This window comes from Stegostoma tigrinum, chromosome 30 (assembly GCF_030684315.1).
Source record: "Stegostoma tigrinum isolate sSteTig4 chromosome 30, sSteTig4.hap1, whole genome shotgun sequence".
Classification (NCBI taxonomy): Eukaryota; Metazoa; Chordata; class Chondrichthyes; order Orectolobiformes; family Stegostomatidae; genus Stegostoma; species Stegostoma tigrinum.
In genome coordinates, this window is record NC_081383.1 from 20008542 (window position 1) to 20025950 (window position 17409).

At 40.5% G+C, this 17409-nt stretch overlaps 1 protein-coding gene across 5 annotated transcripts in view; it reads left to right on the forward strand.

Moving 5' to 3' along the window:
• Nucleotides 1–17409, forward strand: part of LOC125465721 (phospholipid-transporting ATPase IC-like) — a 118532-nt gene that overhangs the window by 9762 nt on the left and 91361 nt on the right. For 3 of the 5 annotated variants that reach the window (XM_048559479.2, XM_048559481.2, XM_059638578.1), the window contains 3 exons: nt 4310–4357; nt 4490–4559; nt 14183–14274. In XM_048559479.2, the coding sequence (XP_048415436.1) occupies nt 4502–4559; nt 14183–14274 (150 nt within the window). In that variant the 5' untranslated portion in view covers nt 4310–4357; nt 4490–4501. Of the gene's footprint in view, nt 1–1181; nt 1235–4309; nt 4358–4489; nt 4560–14182; nt 14275–17409 lie in introns of those variants that run through there. The other 2 variants (XM_048559482.2, XM_048559480.2) reach the window with 2 other exon arrangements.

Genomic DNA, 17409 nt, shown 5'->3' on the forward strand with positions numbered 1-17409 from the left:
TGTGCTCCTTCGCATTCTACCTAAAATAATTTGACGTCATCCAAAACTCTGCCATTTATGTCTCCTGTCTCAGTAATCATTCACTTTGCTTGCTGACCTCTACTGGCCCCTGACCAAACAATGTTCTGATTTTTAAAAAATCTTGTTTCAAAATCCATTGCTTTACTCTTACTGGTATCTGTAATCTTCTCCAGCCCCACATGCTCTGGGCTGTCAACACACATCTAGTTCTAACCTCTTATGCATTCTAGGTTTTAATCAATCTATCACTGTGGACATACCTTCAGTTGCCTAGAGTTGCAAGGTCTGGACATCTCCCAAAACACCTCTCTGCCTGTCCACCTCACTTCTACATTTAAGGCACGCCTTGGAACCCATTTCTTGATCAAAACTATGGTTGTTTTATCTAATATGTCATTACATGGTGCAGTATCATGCTTTATAATTCTTTGAGGTATTGTGGGAAGTTTTATTGCATTAAAAGCATGATATAACTGACGGGTGAATGAATAGAGTACAGAAGGAAATGAGAACATTATGGGCACATTGGATTAGAATTATTTTTATTAGGGGCATAAACACTCTTTCAGACAATCTGGGTTTCTAGGGACGGACAATAAATACTGGCTGAGCCAACAATGTTCTCGTCCCTTGATTGAAAAGAAGAGAATATCTGTTTCAGTGCTGCAGCTTATTTGTGTGGAAATTCTCCTGCTGTACAGCAGCTGAGCACATGTTTCACTTTGAAAATAGTTTTGAAAAATGCATGATAATTGATACTACCCATTATAAATGTGGAATTTGGAATTTATAATAGAAAGAGTCAACGAAAAGTGTGCCAACAGGAAGTAATATTTTGTAACCAGGACGTGCTTGCAGATGTCAGCGTTGTGAAATATCGTGAATGTGTAATCACTCTGTGGTTAGTTTTTTTACTCACTAACCTTTTATACATCATAACAAACAGTCTGCTCACAACACATCTACAATAAAGGCTTTAATTTTCAGCTGTTACCTGTAACTTTCCCGACCAATTCATCAGCCAAGACTTTGTTTCACTTTGGTGTCGAGGTCACTTCCTTTGACCTCATGAAAAACATGTTATTTCAATTTCAGCTAATCCCAAGAGCTCGGCTGTCCAATTAAGTAATAGTGTGCCAGAACCCTAGAGAGAGACCTGCCACAACTTTCCTGGTCCAACCGACACCCAGCAGAGAGGCCATCTCAAACCGGGGTAAAGAAAGAGTTCTGATGAAGAGCTAAATAATACTCAATGTTAACTCTGTTTCTGTCGCCACGGATGCTGCTAGACATGCTGAGCTTCCCCAGCATGTTTTCTCAGCGTCAGCGATATTTTGCTCTAATTATAGCAGTTGGAAGGGCCTTGCAACAACATGGTGAGAGACTGCAACAGCAGAGAACATCTTTAAAGGTGAAGTTTAGTTTTGGTCACTGTTGTTATGATCTGTGATTATTAGTGTGTCCCTTTATTGCAAATTATCATTGCCATTATCATTTGTACTTGTTATATTGCCCGGAGAATAACATATATGTTTACCCAGCTTTTTAAAACAGAATGAGTTTGCAGAAACGGGATTAAGCAATGCTGTGATTGAATTTAAACTTCTAGAAATTCTGGGATGAGGGCATGTGATTACAGTGACAGTGGACTGGCTAATTAAAACTGCTGTGAACAAAAGCAATAACAGTTAGAAGGGATATGTTAGATCAACTAGAATGAAAATTGAAATGGATAGGATCACATTTGAACAAGTAGCTAAATTTGTCCATTTAAGACAAATGAGAAGAGAAGATGTTGGATATAATACTGAAGTTACAAGGATAAAGATGGCCAGAAATAATTTTGTGAAGATGAAGGATGTATTAGCGATAAAGAAATTCACTGAATTTAACATGGCGTACTGTGTTCCAAAGATTGTAGCACACTTAAACTTTTGATGGATACAGAATGACAATTTTCAGATTTTTGATTTAACAAAACTCAAAGTTAGCGTGTACTATCAGCTGGCCCAAATGTCTTGCTTCTTTAGCATTCAGTTTTTCTCTGTATGCAATCATGTTTTTGCAAAAGTTATGACAAGCCAGTTCAGTTTGGTTATTAATGGCATGTGCAGAGGAACATGGGGAGCTACTATAGTTCCCACAGTTATTTTACTCTGTTTTATTGATACAATGTGTTCCCTGAGGGGTGTGTTTTGTATGAATGATATATGAAACAATCATTTTACTCTTAAAGGCATGTTCAGCAGATTGAAAGCCCTCTATTTTCAATTCCTTCTGCACTCCTTGCTTCTTTGTTCTTTGCTTCTTAGTTCATAGCTACATAAAAAAACGAAAGAACTGCAGATGCTGTAAACCAGGAAACAAAACAGAAATTGCTGGAAAAGCTCAGTAAGAATGCTTCACAGGTGCTGCCAGACCTGCTGAGCTTTTCCAGCAATTTCTGTATTGTTTCTCAGTTCATAGCTTTTTGGGAGTTTGGTCACTGCAGATGGATGAGATTAAGATCATCATAGAAGGAAGACAGGAGAGGTTAGGGGAAAAGTTTTACTTTATTTTAGAACAAGTATTGAGCTTTGAGGAATAGAAGTGGAAAATGAATCAGCGTTTCTTTTTGATGGGAATTGGATTAATATTCAAAAGCCAATTTTTTTAAAAAAATGCAGTGAATGGGACTGGAAAGTGAAATTTTTCACAGTAGGGACAGCAGTGCTGGAAAAATGTATGATTAAATTGGGATGTCCCACATTTTTATTTGATTATTAAAGCTGCTTAACTACTTTCAGTTTCATTTCAGTTTGATGTATCCTTGTCTTGACAAGCACAAAATTGTCTTTTCACGGTACTGATAGAAATAGTTCCTCCAAAATCAAGTAGGACAAGTTTCATCATTTGAAACCTGGGTGAATTATGTTTTTGATTTGGAAATGCCAGCCCATTATCATTGCAGATTTTGTCTTCCAGTTCACTGTGTTTGAATAGTGCAAAGTCTGCTAAGGAAATGTCAGACAAGAAATGAGACACTAACGATTTGGGGGAAGCTGATTCGAGAGTGATGCAGTACTGTGGCTCCCATAGTAATTTTACTCTGTTTTATCGATGCAGTCTGCTCACTGTAGGGTGTGTATTGTAGGAATAAGATACAAAACCATCATTTTACTTTTAAAGGCATGTTCAGCTGATTGAAAACCCTCCCTTTATTTTAAAATCATTCTGCACTCCTTGCTTCTCAGTTCCTTGATGTATCCGTCTCAGCTGGTAGTTTGCTGGTGGAATTTAAACACCATGATCGACTTGATAAATCACGTGGTTTATTTTTGTGTAATTAATACAAACTTTTTAGGAGCTTATAAAGCGAATTAGAGTGGCACAAATGGCTTACTCTGCATGCTGTCTTGGAAGTCAGTGTTGTTACGGACTGTCACTTTGTACAATTGTACAGAGCCTATAGTTGAAAAGCTGCAACTCACTCGAGATATTTGAATGACATCATGAATATGGATAAAAATGTTGAGTGTTTTACATTGTCTTCTAAAGCTAAAATGCATAATAGCCTTGAACATTTTCCTTAAGAGGTCATTTTTAATAATAAGTAAACAAAAAAAATCTAAGCCTTGCAGACTATTTCTTCACTGCTGATTGCCCAGTGTTCCACATGCCTTTGAGTTACGGGGAATGCATTTAGCAATATGAAATCAGACCTGAAGTCTAAGCTCAGCCATAACGTTGGAGGAGATGACAGAGGATTAGTTACAGGTTGTATATATTCTAAATTTTTGTAAGGAACAATGTTAATTATTTTTAATGTCCATTTGGAGATGTTGCATAAATGCAGCTGAGGTGACTACTAAAACATATAAAACTGGTCAAACATGAGACTGGTTTGAGGACATAGAGCAAGGCCAGGCCCTTTTTACCATTGCAATTTGTGGATTATTAGTAAACTACAGTATTATAAATTTTAAATATATATGTGAAGGAATTTAAAATACCATTTGTAGCAATTTAGAATTATAGCTTTAACTGCTTCCATTTTTTTTGGAAAAAAAAATTAGTTTGTGAAAAAAAAAGTAACTGCAAAGCTGTTAAACTTCCATGGAGGCTGTTCCAAAATTGAATTTCTTACTTGGATCTCAATTTCCCATTAATCTGTCTCAAAGACTAATGAGACCCATGAGAGCTAAATGTGGGAAGTGTACTGAGACATCAGAAACTAGACCAGCACAATGTGTTTCTATTATCAAAGCAATATTTTGCATGTGTTAATTTTCATCTGGTCTATTTACAGTGTAGGTGGCTGAAGTGAATCCTAGATTAACCCTGCAGAGGGTTGCAGGTATGAAATGTTTCCTTCTGTAGTTTGGTCTTGTATTCTAACTTTCAAAATAATAGCTTATGGTGTATTATATATTCTCTTGTTCAGTTCAAACCTTGAGTTTATTAAGTAGCATTTTTTATTTTTTGACAGGAATTTTCCATAATGACCACTTCTGAATGTTCAAATTCAAATAATTTTGAGACACTTCAACTAACAAAGGGTAAGATATTTGTACATTGTACATGTTATACACTCAGCATTATCATCAAACACATCCTTTGCTTGCTGTGATCGGCCCATACCGCTTGTAAACAAAGCTTTTCACTGTAATTCAGTAAATGTGTCAATAAATCAATCAATAAGCACTATCATCTTTAGAATCCTGTACTGGCACTTAGTACTGGGATCCAGAGTTGCTCATTTACAAACACTAAAAATCATGGCACTTTAATCTCAGTTTATTAAGGTGACATAAATAAATAGCTCAATATACCGAGAAATATGGAAAACCAAAGGGCATGAGATAACAAGGTGTAGAGCTGGATGAACTCAGCAGGCCGAGCAGGAAAGCTGATGTTTCAGGTCTGGATCCTTCTTCAGAAAAGGAGGAGGGGAAGGGGAGTCTGAAATAAACAGAGAGAGAGGGTGATGTGGATGGAAGGTGGATAAAGGAGCAGCATAGGTGGGGAGGAGACGGACAGGTCAAGAAGGCAGGGATGGAGCTAGTAAAGGTGAGTGTAGGTGGAGAGTTAGGATGGGGGTTGGTCAGTCAAGGGAAGACTGACAGGTCAAGGGGGCAGGGATGAAGCTGATAGGTAGGGGTTGGGTGGGTCAGTGAGGTGACAGGAGCGGATCGGTGGGAGAAAAGATGGACAGGTCAAGGAGGCAGGGAAGAGCTGGGCTGGTTTTGGGATGAGGTCGGGGGTGGGAGATTTTGAAGCTTGTGAAGGCCATGTTGAGACCACTGGGCTGCAGGGTTCCCAAGTGGAATATGAGGTGGTTTTCCTGCAACCTTCAGGTGGCATCATTATGGCGCTACAGGACACCCAGGATTGACATGTCATACAAGGAGGGTGAGGGGAGTTGAAGTGGTTCATGATGGGGGAGGTACAGTCGTTTGTCGTGAACTGAGCGTAGGTGTCCCACAATGTGGTCTCCAAGCCTCCGCTTGGTTTCCCTGATGTAGGGGAGGCCACATCGGGAACAGCGGATGCAATATACCACATTAGCAGATGTGCAGATTAACATCTGTTTAATGTGGAAGGTTTTCTTGGGGCCTGGGATGGGGGTGAGGTGTAGGGACAGGTTTAGCACTTCCTGCGGTTGCAGGGAAAAGTGGCGTGAGTGGTGGGGCTAGTTGGGAGTGTGGACCAGACAAGGGAGTGACAGAGAGAGTTGTCCCTCCGGAAAGCAGATAAGGATGGGGAGGCAAAAATGTCTTTGGTAGTTGGGTTGGATTGCAGGTGGCGGAAGTGGCGGAGGATGATGCGTTGAATTCGGAGTTTGGTGGGGTGGTGCATGAGGAGAGGGATTCTGTTTTCGGCTGTTATTGCGGGGAGTGGGTGTGAGGGATGAGTTGCGGGAAATGTGAGACACGATCAAGGGCATTCTCGACCACTGTGGAGGGGAAGTTAAGTTCCTTGGAAAAACAAGGACATATAGGATGTCCGGGAGTGGAATGCCTCATCTTGGGAGCAGATGTGGCAGAAGCGAAGGAATTGGGAATAGGGGATGGCATTCTTGCAGGAAGGTGAGTGAGAGAAGGTGTATTCTAGGTAGCTGTGGGAGTTGGTGGGCTCGAAATAGAGATATCGGTTTCCAGGTGGTTGCCAGAGATGGAAACAGAGAGGTATCGGAGATGGTCCAGGTGAACTTAAGGTTGGGATGAAAGGTGTTGAAGTTCCTGCTTCCTTGACCTGTCTGTCTCCTCTCCACCTATCTGCTCCTTTATTCACCTTCCATCAGCCTCCACCCCGCCACTCTATTTATTTCAGAATCTCCTTCCGCTCCCACATTTCGGAAAAGGGGCTAGACCCAAAACGTCAGCTTTCCTGCTCCGCTGATGCTGCTTGGCCTGCTGTGTCATCCAACTCTACACCTTGTTATCTCAGATTCTCCAGCATCGGCAGCTCCTACTATCTCTGAAACAAAAGGGCATGTTCGGCTGAATTGGAATCAACAGATATCTGAGAGGCGTTGGCACTGCTTGCACTCAAAACAAAGGTTTAGTGTTCTCCAGATGATGTCAGGGATACTGATTAAAATGGATAATACAATTGAGAACCAAGATGAATATAAAAAGTTTAGAATAGATCTGAGAGAGCAAAGAGAGTGTGAGATGAGACTGCACCCATCATAAAATTGAGTACAAAACTTGTCTAGAAGCATACATGTCATAAATGAGTAGTAAAAGGAGGAATCCAAGATAATAAAATGTGAGGCTGGATGAACACAGCAGGCCAAGCAGCATCTCAGGAGCACAAAAGCCGACGTTTCGGGCCTAGACCCTTCATCAGAGAGGGGGATGGGGAGAGGGAACTGGAATAAATAGGGAGAGAGGGGGAGGCGGACCGAAGATGGAGAGTAAAGAAGATAGGTGGAGAGAGTATAGGTGGGGAGGTAGGGAAGGGATAGGTCAGTCTTCCCTGGACTGACCTATCCCTTCCCTACCTCCCCACCTATACTCTCTCCACCTATCTTATTTACTCTCCATCTTCGGTCCGCCTCCCCCTCTCTCCCTATTTATTCCAGTTCCCTCTCCCCGTCCCCCTCTGTGAAGGGTCTAGGCCCGAAACGTCAGCTTTTGTGCTCCTGAGATGCTGCTTGGCCTGCTGTGTTCATCCAGCCTCACATTTTATTATCTTGGAATTCTCCAGCATCTGCAGCTCCCATTATCTCCAGTAAAAGGAGGAATGCGGCCAAGAAACCTAGAAGGGAATTTATGCTTTGAAGCTGGGGCATGGTTGAGGTAATCAAAGAACACTTTGGACCTGTTTTTAACAAGGAAGAAAATTCTCTCCAGGTTTGTGAAAGAGAAGGTAATTCAGACACTTGAAAGATTTAACCTTAATAGGTAGGATCAATTGGATAGACCATCAGAACTTAAAAATGACAAGGCACCAGAAGAATTGCATATGTTATACCTTGTTTAAAATTTTGTAAAGCTGGTCAGCTCAACCTTGATGGTGAGGAAGTTTTTAAAAACAATAATTCAGAACAAATTAACGATCATTTGGGAAATTGTGGTGGATTTGTTAAGGGCAAATTGTGTTTAACAAACTTGCTTGACTTTTTTGATGTGGTGTACATGAACATCCGTAAGACATTTGATATACTGTCACGTCGGAGAGCCGTGAGCAAAGTTATAGATTGTCGAATAATAGGGACAGAAGCAACATTGCTCAGATCTTGGCTATGTGACAGGAAAGAAAGAGCATCGCGAAAAGTCATTTTATAGACTGACGTAATGTTTATCATGGAGGCCTGGGGCTTCGGAATAGGATCCCTGTTTTCTCTGATGTATGTGGTAAAGGTAAAGCTGCCATAGTCTTAACCCATCATAGAGCTGCTGTTTAATTAGTGAGAGATCAGAGGGTTGGCACACCTCAGGCAAGGGAAGATGTTGAGAAGGAGAGTCTTTCATGGTAACCTCAATCATTGTGGGAAATTGAGCACAGCTGTTAGCATCACTCTGCTTTGCAAACCAGCTGTCCAGTGAGATGAACTAAACTGCCCCCTGCCCTCTCGGATGTATTGTATTGACCTGGACCAAAATTTGTAAATGATACAAAACTTGGAAGTAATGTGAAACATGATGAGGACGGTGTAAAATTTTCGAAGGACCTAAACAGGTTGGTGGACAAGTGGCAGATAAAATTTAATGTAGTTTCTCATTCTGGTCAGACAGATGTGGAGAGATGACAGAAATGAAAGGGTGCAATTCTAAAGGGGGTGCAGCAGTTGACGGACCTGGGTATATAGGTGCATAGATCAATGGTAGTTGAAGGATGGGTTAAGAGAGTAGTTATTAATGCACATTTTGTCTTAAAAATAAATGGAGCATAGAGTGCACAAACAAGGAAGTTATGTTATACCTATATAGAACACTGGTCTGTCCTCAACTGGAACCTGAGGTTTTGGGCAGCACAAGGATTCAGAAAGAATTCAGAAATGGCTCCAAGTATGAGGAACCTTGGCCATGTAAAAAGATTGGAGGATTGGGACCATTTCCCTTGCTGCAGAGAACACAGAAATGAGATTTGATAGAAGCATTTAAAATCATGAGGGTTCAAGATGAAGAGAAACTGTTCTCATTGGTGGAAAGAACAAAAACCAGAGAGTACAAACTTAAGGTAATTGATGAATTAAATAATAATAACATGGGAAAAACATGCTTCACACAGTGAGCTGAAATACAGTGTTTAAGAGGAGTGGAGACAGGGCCAGTTTCAGAAAGTATTTGGAACATTATCTGAAAAACAAAAATTTGCAGCACTAGAGGAAAAGAAAGGGAATGGCGCCAGGTGAATTGCTCCTTCAAATGTCTGGCACAGACATGATGGGTTGACTGGTCTTATAGAGTGCTGTGGCCACTTTGTAATTCAAGGATAATTCTAATTTTAACTCTAACCCTAACCTTAACTCAATGACCTGAAGATACCAAGAAAAGAAGGTACTTTTGGTCTTACAAATATCAATAAATATGGAGTTACCTCACCCAGCTCTTCCATAATATAGGGCCATTTTTATAGCTTAGTGAAATCACCCTTGCTTCTGAGTCACCAGGTTGTGGATGCAGAGACTTTGGCACAAAATCTCAGCTGACATTCCAATGCATTGCACAGTTGTCTTTCCCTGGGAACTACCTGGACATAAAATCCCTTATGGTAACACTTTGAGATCAGGAGAGTTTTCTTCAGTGTTTTGGCCAAAGTTTATCGTTTATTATCACTGCAAAATGGATCATCAGATTATTATCACATTGATGTTTGTGGGACCTTTCTGTGTGCAAATTCACTGTGCTATTGCTATATAACATAACAGTGATTACACTTCAAAAAAGAAATAATTAATTAGCACGTGGAAGAGGTGTGAGAATGCCATATCATATAAAGCGTCAAGATGCTTTTGGTATCTTGCTGGATTGGTTTGTTCGGTTACTTAAAAAAGAACAGCTGTAAGAGAACCCTTTCTGAGGCTTTTTTGAGATGTTATGTGCAGCACAGATAAAGGAGAACCAGTGGATGTGGTGTAATTGCATTTTCAGAAGGCTTTTGATAAGGTCTCACACAGGAGATTAGTAAAGAAAATTAGAGCATGTAGGACTTGGGGAAAATACACTCATACAACTCGGGAATTGGTTAATAGCAGAGACTCGGAATGGGTCATTCCCAAGATGGCAAGCTGTTAATAGGGGCACAGGAAGGATCAACGCTAGGTCCATGCTATTCACAATCAATATAAATGCTTTAGATGACACAAATCTAGGCAGGAATATAAGTTCTGAGCAAAATGCAATGAGGCTTCAAATGGACTTGAACAAATTAATTGAATGGGAAAGAACATAGCAGATGCAAAGTAATGCAATTGAGTGCAAAGTTATCCATTAGACTATAAAACATAGGAGCAGAAGTAGACCAACCAACCCATCAAGTCTATTTTGCCATTCAATAAGTTCGTGTCTGATTAGATAACCATCAACTCCACTTCCCTGCTTTTCCCTATAACTATTGCTTCCTTCACTAACTGAAAATCTGTCTATCTCAGCCTTGAATATACTTAATGACTCAGCTTTGATGGTGCTCTGTGGTAAAGAACCCGACAGATTCTGTACTGTCTGAGTGAAAAAAATCATCCTCCTCTCTTAAGTGGACAATCCCTTATTCAGAGATTATGCCCTCTGGTCTTAGACTCATCTAAAAGGTGAAATAACCTTTCCACATCTACTTTGTCAAGTTCCCTAAGAATTTCAATGCTTCAATAAGGTAGCCTCTTATCTTTCTAAATTTCAATGAGTCCAGGCTCAATCTATTCCACTTCTCCTCATAAAACAGTCCTTCCATAACTGATATCAGCTGAGTCAACCTTCTCTGGACTACCTCTTATGCCGCTATATCCTTTCTTAGATAAGGGGCCCAAAACTGTTCACTGTATTCCAGCTGTGCTGTGACTAGTGCTTTTGTATAATTTTAGCAAGACCCAGCTACGTTTATACTCCATCCCCTTTGAAATAAAGACCAACATTCCATTTGCCTCCCATTACCTACTGAATTTGGATGTTAGATTTTTGTGATTCGTTCTCTTTGGAGAAAAACCAAAGAACATTTCATAAATGGAAAGAGATTGAGAACTGTTGGTGTTCATAGTGACCTGAACGTTCTTACTCACAAGCCATTAAAAGCTAGTTTGCAAGTTCACCAATCAATAAGAAAGGCAAATCATACTTTGGCTTTCATTGCAAGGGGTTTTGACTTTTGGAGTAAAGATGTCTTGCTGCAATTGCACAGATCTTTGGTGAGATCTTGCTTGACATGTTGTGTACAGTTTTAGTTTCCTTATCTTAGGAAGGAAGTACTTACCACAGAGAGAGTGCACTGAGAGGATCACGAGCTTAATCCCTCAGAAAGCAGAATTTTCTTACGAGGAGATTGAGGAAACTGAGCTCGTATTCTCTACAGTTTCAAAGAATGCTAGGTGATCTCATTGAAACTATGGAACTCTTGCAAGATTTGACAGGCTGGAAGTAAGCAGGATGTTTCTCCTTGTTGGTGAATGTAGAAACAGGAGACATAGCCTCAGAGTAAGGAGTAGGCCATTTCAAACTGAGATGAGATGTAATGTTTTCACTCAGAGGATAGCGAATCTTTGGAACTCCCTACCCTGAATGCTGTGGTAGCTCAATCATTGAGCATGATCAAGACAGAAAATGATTGCTTTCTGGAGACTGATGACACTCGGGCAAGCACAGGGAGGTGGGGCTAAGGTAGATGATGAGCCTTGATCTAAATGAATAATGGAGCAAACTCAATAGGCTGAATGGCTGACACCTCCTCCAATCTTGCTAAACTTTAGTCGTCCCAAAAGCGTTTGTGGCACTAAAGAATCTGAAGTTTGGGATAGCTAACAGGCCTCCTTGGGAAAGTGATCGTGTAAAGTGCTGTACTGAACTGTGCTGGCGTGCAGGTTGCATGTTAGTATTTCACACCCGCAGCAAATTCCTGATTTGTAGGTTGATCAGAGGCCAATCTAGGATGATTAATCCTCCTTCTGTAAAGAAGGGAAAAGACAGCTAGTCTCTGGATGCAGAGATAGTAGGAACTGCAGATGCTGGAGAACCTGGATGGAGGTGGTGAATCTGGAGATGCTGGAGGTAACAATTCAGGCCTAGACCCTTCTTCAAAATTCTTAATATTTCTGAAGAAGGGTCTAGGCCCAAAACGTCAGCCTTCCTGCTCCTCTGATGCTGCTTGGCCTGCTGTGTTCATCCAGCTCTACACCTTGTTATCTTAGTATCTGGATGCAGCAGCGTTCCTCCAACAGTCAGTCTAAGAACAGTTCTGACCAAGGCTTAAAGCAACTTCTACAGTGTGAGGAAAAATTCAGGAAGATTTTCTTTTAGAAGAGTATAACACCTAATTGCATAGTGGAGGCACTACATCACTGCTTATTTTGCTTTCAGATTTAATACATTTGTTTCCAGATGTGAACAGTGACCCTTTTGAAAACATTAATAATTATAACTGGACATAAGCAGGTTAAGAAGTTATCTGCATGGCACACATTTTGTTTTGTGTATTGTTTCAAGAAGTAAAAGTTCAGGATGAATCACTTGGCCAGGAATGAGTTCTGAAGAAAGGTCACTGGACCCAAAACCTTAACTGTGATTTCTCTCCACGCGTGTTGTCAGATTTCTGAGTTTTCCCAGCAATTTCTATTTTTGTTAATGATTTCCAGCATCCACAGTTCTTTCATTTTTATTTATTCAGGCTGAATCTCTTGCTTTTAACAGTGGCTTATGCCATGCTATCTGTTGAACAGTTCTTGGAGCTGATCCTTTCACTTTTCATACATATAAATGGACAATAATCCATTTCTAGGCTCCTACCATTTATCTTCTGCAATTTTTGCATTTATCTGAAAATGGTGTGAATTACAGCAGCAATCTAGCATAAGACTCTTATTTTGGTTGCATGGTTTTAATTCTCAACATATGACCAAGGCTGATATCAAATTCTGCAGCTGGAATGGCATTACAGTAATGTTATTGACATTTAATCTAATGTGCTTTGTTAGGGTCTTCACAGTAGTACAGAAAGCACACAAAACTCTTGCCATTTATACTTTGCATTTCATTGTGAAGCATTGTACAGTATTACAGAGGATATAGTATCAGATTTAGAGTACTCCCAGCTTTGAGCAGTGCAGAGTTATACTGTTAGCTCTACATTGCTCAAGTAAATTGAAGAAAACCTACATTTTCAATATAGCCAGAAATGAGTGGGTCTTTGCTAACACTAGGGAATTAATTTTGAATGAAGCAGACTGAGTCCTCCTTTGGTAGTGACTTGCTAGGATTTGGCAGTGATTTTCAGTCTGATGTTCAGTTGCTTGCTAAGTATTAAGGCGTGTTAATAGTCACATTGTACCAAAGGAGACTATTCCAGGCAGCCTGTTAATTTCAAAATGTATCCTCTGAGAGCAGCAGGGGATTGCTGACCATTTTATAGATAATGTCCTGACTACATATTATTTTAAAACAATTTGTGTTAGCCTTAATGTTGTATTCCACATATGGCAAGCTCCTTGAGCAAGGTGTTCAATGATGTTGTGCCTGTGACTTTGCAAATCCTTATAGTGTGGCGTGAGTGATAATGGGAACTGCAGATGCTGGAGAATCCAAGATAATAAAATGTGAGGCTGGATGAATACAGCAGGCCCAGCAGCATCTCAGGAGGACAAAAGCTGACGTTTCGGGCCTAGACCCTTCATCAGAGAGTGCTCTATTATAGTGTGGATTCAATTTTCACTGTTGGCAGTCATAGATCATCCAGAGTGCTATTCACAGTGAGATTAATTGTTTAGTAGTACAGAACTTGAGGGTTGGTGATAAAAGGCACATCTTGTCACAGTTTTTCATCTTCAACTCATCAAGCCAAGTTCCAAGAATATGAATTCAAAGAAAATACCATGCTGCCATCAATCATAATCCACTTGTCAAGCAATTCCCTCTCATGCAGCATAAATGTTGATTTTTGACTTGAATTGGTTTTCTTTGAAATTGTTGTGAAGATGAAAATCTTTGACAAGATGTATCTTCTTTCAGCAAAAGTGAAAAGAAGCATTATATAAAATTACAGTTCAAAATAAATGACACCGAAGTACACTTTGCATTTGAAATTCTGAAGGAGAGTCATCTCAGACTTGAAATATTAACTCTTTCTCTCCATGGATGCTGTCAGACCAGCTGAGTTTCTCTAGCATTCTCTGAGTTTGTTTGTTTTAGAGTTCTAGTATTGATAGTATTTTGCTTTTATTCGCTGTGTATCTTGTTATTTACCTTCAGCCACTTAGTTCTCTATTTGAGTGGTAGAGAGGGAAAGTGTCGCTTCGGTGAACGTAGTGGCAGTCAGAATACAGCAGGAGACAGCAGTGGGGTCAGGAGTGGGCAGAGGAGAGAGCAGTGAGAGGTGGGAATGAGTAGAATAAGTCTGTATTTTTAAGCATACCACCTAAAGACAGAAAATGCATAAATCAAATATAAAGGGGAAAGAATGTAACGATTGATGCAGGTGGTCTGGGAAATCAATAGATAAACCTGACTGACTTGGAATTTCTACTTTGCAGACCATACCTGGGAAGTCAGAGCTAACAACAGGAGATATCACACTCAAATCAAGGAACGTTTCTTCCTCTGCTTTAAGAAAAGGAAATATGCTGTAAGTTTCTTTCTCATCTTTGACAGGGAGTAGTCTGCAGTGATTACCTCATGTCTGACAATTCACATTAGCAAGTCTTTCCTGTTGAGCTAAAAACATAAGCGCATCTTCAACATGGAAACTTTCTTGCGGATGTTCCTGGGGTTTCTGCTGCACTTACAGCAAATGTAAAGGGAGCAGCTTCAAGCAAATTCCTGTTCTATATTCTCAAAAAATATATTTCTGTATATTTTATATTGAAAATTATTGTGTTTGTGCAGACATAAAGACTTTAGAACTATTCTTCTGTGTTTGACCTGCAACAGTTAATAGAGTCATACAGATGTACAGCATGGAAACAGATCTTTCAGTCCAACTTGCCCATGCTGACTGGATATCCTAAATTAATCTAGTCTCATTTGCCGGCATTTGACCTAAATCCCTCTAAACCCTTCCTATTCATTTATCCATTCAGATGCCTTTCAAATGTTGTAACTGTACCAGCCTCCACCACCGCCTCGGGCAGTTCATTCAATACACACACCACCCTCTGGGTGAAAAAGTTGCGCTTTAGGTCCTTTTAAATCTTTCCTCTCTTACCTTTAAATGTATGCCCTCGAGTTTTGGACTCCATGGGGAAAAGACTTTGACTATTTACCCTATCCATGCCTCCCATGATTTTATAAACCTCTCTGAGGTCACCCCTCTGATGCTGCAGGGAAAATAGCCCCAGACTATTCAGCCTTTCTCTATAGCTCAAACACTCCAATCCTGACTATATCCTTAAAACTTTTCTGAACCCTTTCAAGTGTCACACCATCTTTCCTATAGCAGGGAGACCAGAACTGAACATAGTATTCCAAAAGTAGCCTAACCAATGTCCTGTACAGCTGCAACATGACCTCCCAACTCCTATACTCAATGCACTGACCTGTAAAGGCAAGCTTATCAAGTGCCTTCTTCACTATCCTATTTACCTGTGAATCTGTTTTCAAGGAAGTATGAATCTATACCCCAAAGTCTCTTTGTTTGGCACACACCCAGGGCCTTGTCATTGTGTATAACTCCTGCCTTGGTTTGCTTACCAAAATGCAGCACCTCATGTTTATCTAAATTAAACTCCATCTGCCACTTCTTGACCCATTTGCCCTTCTGATCAAGGTCCCGTTATACTCTGAGGTAACTGCAATGCTGTCCACTACATCTCCAATTTTGGAGTCATCTGCAAATTTACAAGCCATACCTCCGACATTCACCTCCAAATCATTTACATATATCAAACAAAGCAGTGATTTATAATTGACTTGACCAAATTTTCTTACACCTTATTTCCAGTAAGGACTGCATTCCATTCTGAGTTTCTCTGTCTCCATTGCATCTTTTCCAATGATACCACTTTCCATTGGGATCCCTCAGATATGTTCTGCTTTTTCCTGAACTGAAGATTAGCTTAATCGTAGTTGACAAGGTCTTCAGCCTTATGCAACCCATTTCCCTGCACTTCTGCCCTCACTCCTTCCTTTCCAGATCTGCTGAGTTTCTCCGTTACTTTCTGCTTTTATTATAGTACACATCTGACTGACTCATAAGGCTAGCTGTAGACCAGAGGCTTCACTAGCCATTTGTCCATTTGCTACTTCTGCAATTCAAATGCAACTTAAATCATGAAGCCTGATGTTTGGGCAAATCCTCATTCATCCTGATAGTGAATGTTGGACCTGTTAAAGCAAGAACCAAGAATGGATGTACAAAAACATCAGATTGCACAGAACCTTTGATAAGATGTTTTATAAACCTAATAACTTCATACATGACAACTGTACAGAATCAGTTATTTGAAAGATTAAAGGTTCCAGTTCTAATACATTGTTTGTGCTCCTAATAAACGGGTGAACAGAATCAATAGAAATTTACCTGGTTCACATTTCTAGCTAGAAACACCACTGTCCTCTGTGGTTACCCTACGTGACTCAGGATATTTTTCTGGATCGTGTTTCAAGTGTAGAATTAACAAGTACAGAATGACGTGACACTCTCAGGCTACAGAAAATCTCTGCTTAGAGGTTTACTTACATCGTTATTAAAATCCTCTTACACGGATTAACTCCAAATTACCAACCAATTATAGCTGCATGTTGCTGAATTGTTGAACCTGAGTTTACTGTGACTAGCTTAGTGCACAGCAACGAAAGCTAGACTCCGCCATCTCACAGAAGCACAGGTCTAGGCCCGAAACATCAGCTTTTGTGCTCCTAAGATGCTGCTCGGCCTGTTGTGTTCATCCAGCTCCACACTTTGTTATCTCGGACTGTCCTGGATGTTTACTTTCCTTCTGTTCTCCCTGACTTCAAAGACAATTGTGGCGTGTATGTTGCCTGACAGTGGTGAGCTAATTTAGAACAGACTGGGGAGTGAACCGAGGACCCTCCTTGCTTATGACCCACCACATTGTCAATGAACACATTAACCCAATGACAGATTAGAGGAGCTGAAACCTAATGAAATAGAATTCCTGGTTTATTTATCAAATTACTCATACCAAATACAATAGGACTGAAATGTTTAATCTGTTGGTAAGATTGCAAGATAAGAGTGGTGAACTGCTTGAATCTCCTTTGAACAAAGCTGATAAGTCCCCATTGAGAGAGTGACATTGGTTACAGTTGTGGAGAAGTTTCCAGCTCAAACTGTTTCACACTTTCTCCTGTTACAAAGACATTCCTGACTTAACCAGGATAATACAGGATGCTGTTTCATTGAAGTGATGAAGACCAGCTAGACAGCCAACAAGAAGCCTTTGCTGCCATTTTTTCTGGGAGGTCCATCAAATGAAATGCCGCTGAGGATTAAGATCTCAAGGGCAGAAGTCCTGCCTGCCAAGAGCTGCTGGCCAATCAGAGATTGGCACATCAGAAATGACACCCCCCCCCCCCCATCACTAAACCCGCTGTTGGACAACCAATTTGGAGAAAGAGCATTGCAAAGGATCCGACATTTTGAGCCTCCCGCACAAACCCAGATGGAGAATAAGCACAAATGAAGGAGAAAGCATCCCACTACCCACCCCAACCACCACCAGCACCACCATCACCACTAGCTTCAGCAACCACCATTGTCTCTAGCTATGGTAGAGTTATTGGATCCAGTGTTGGATTG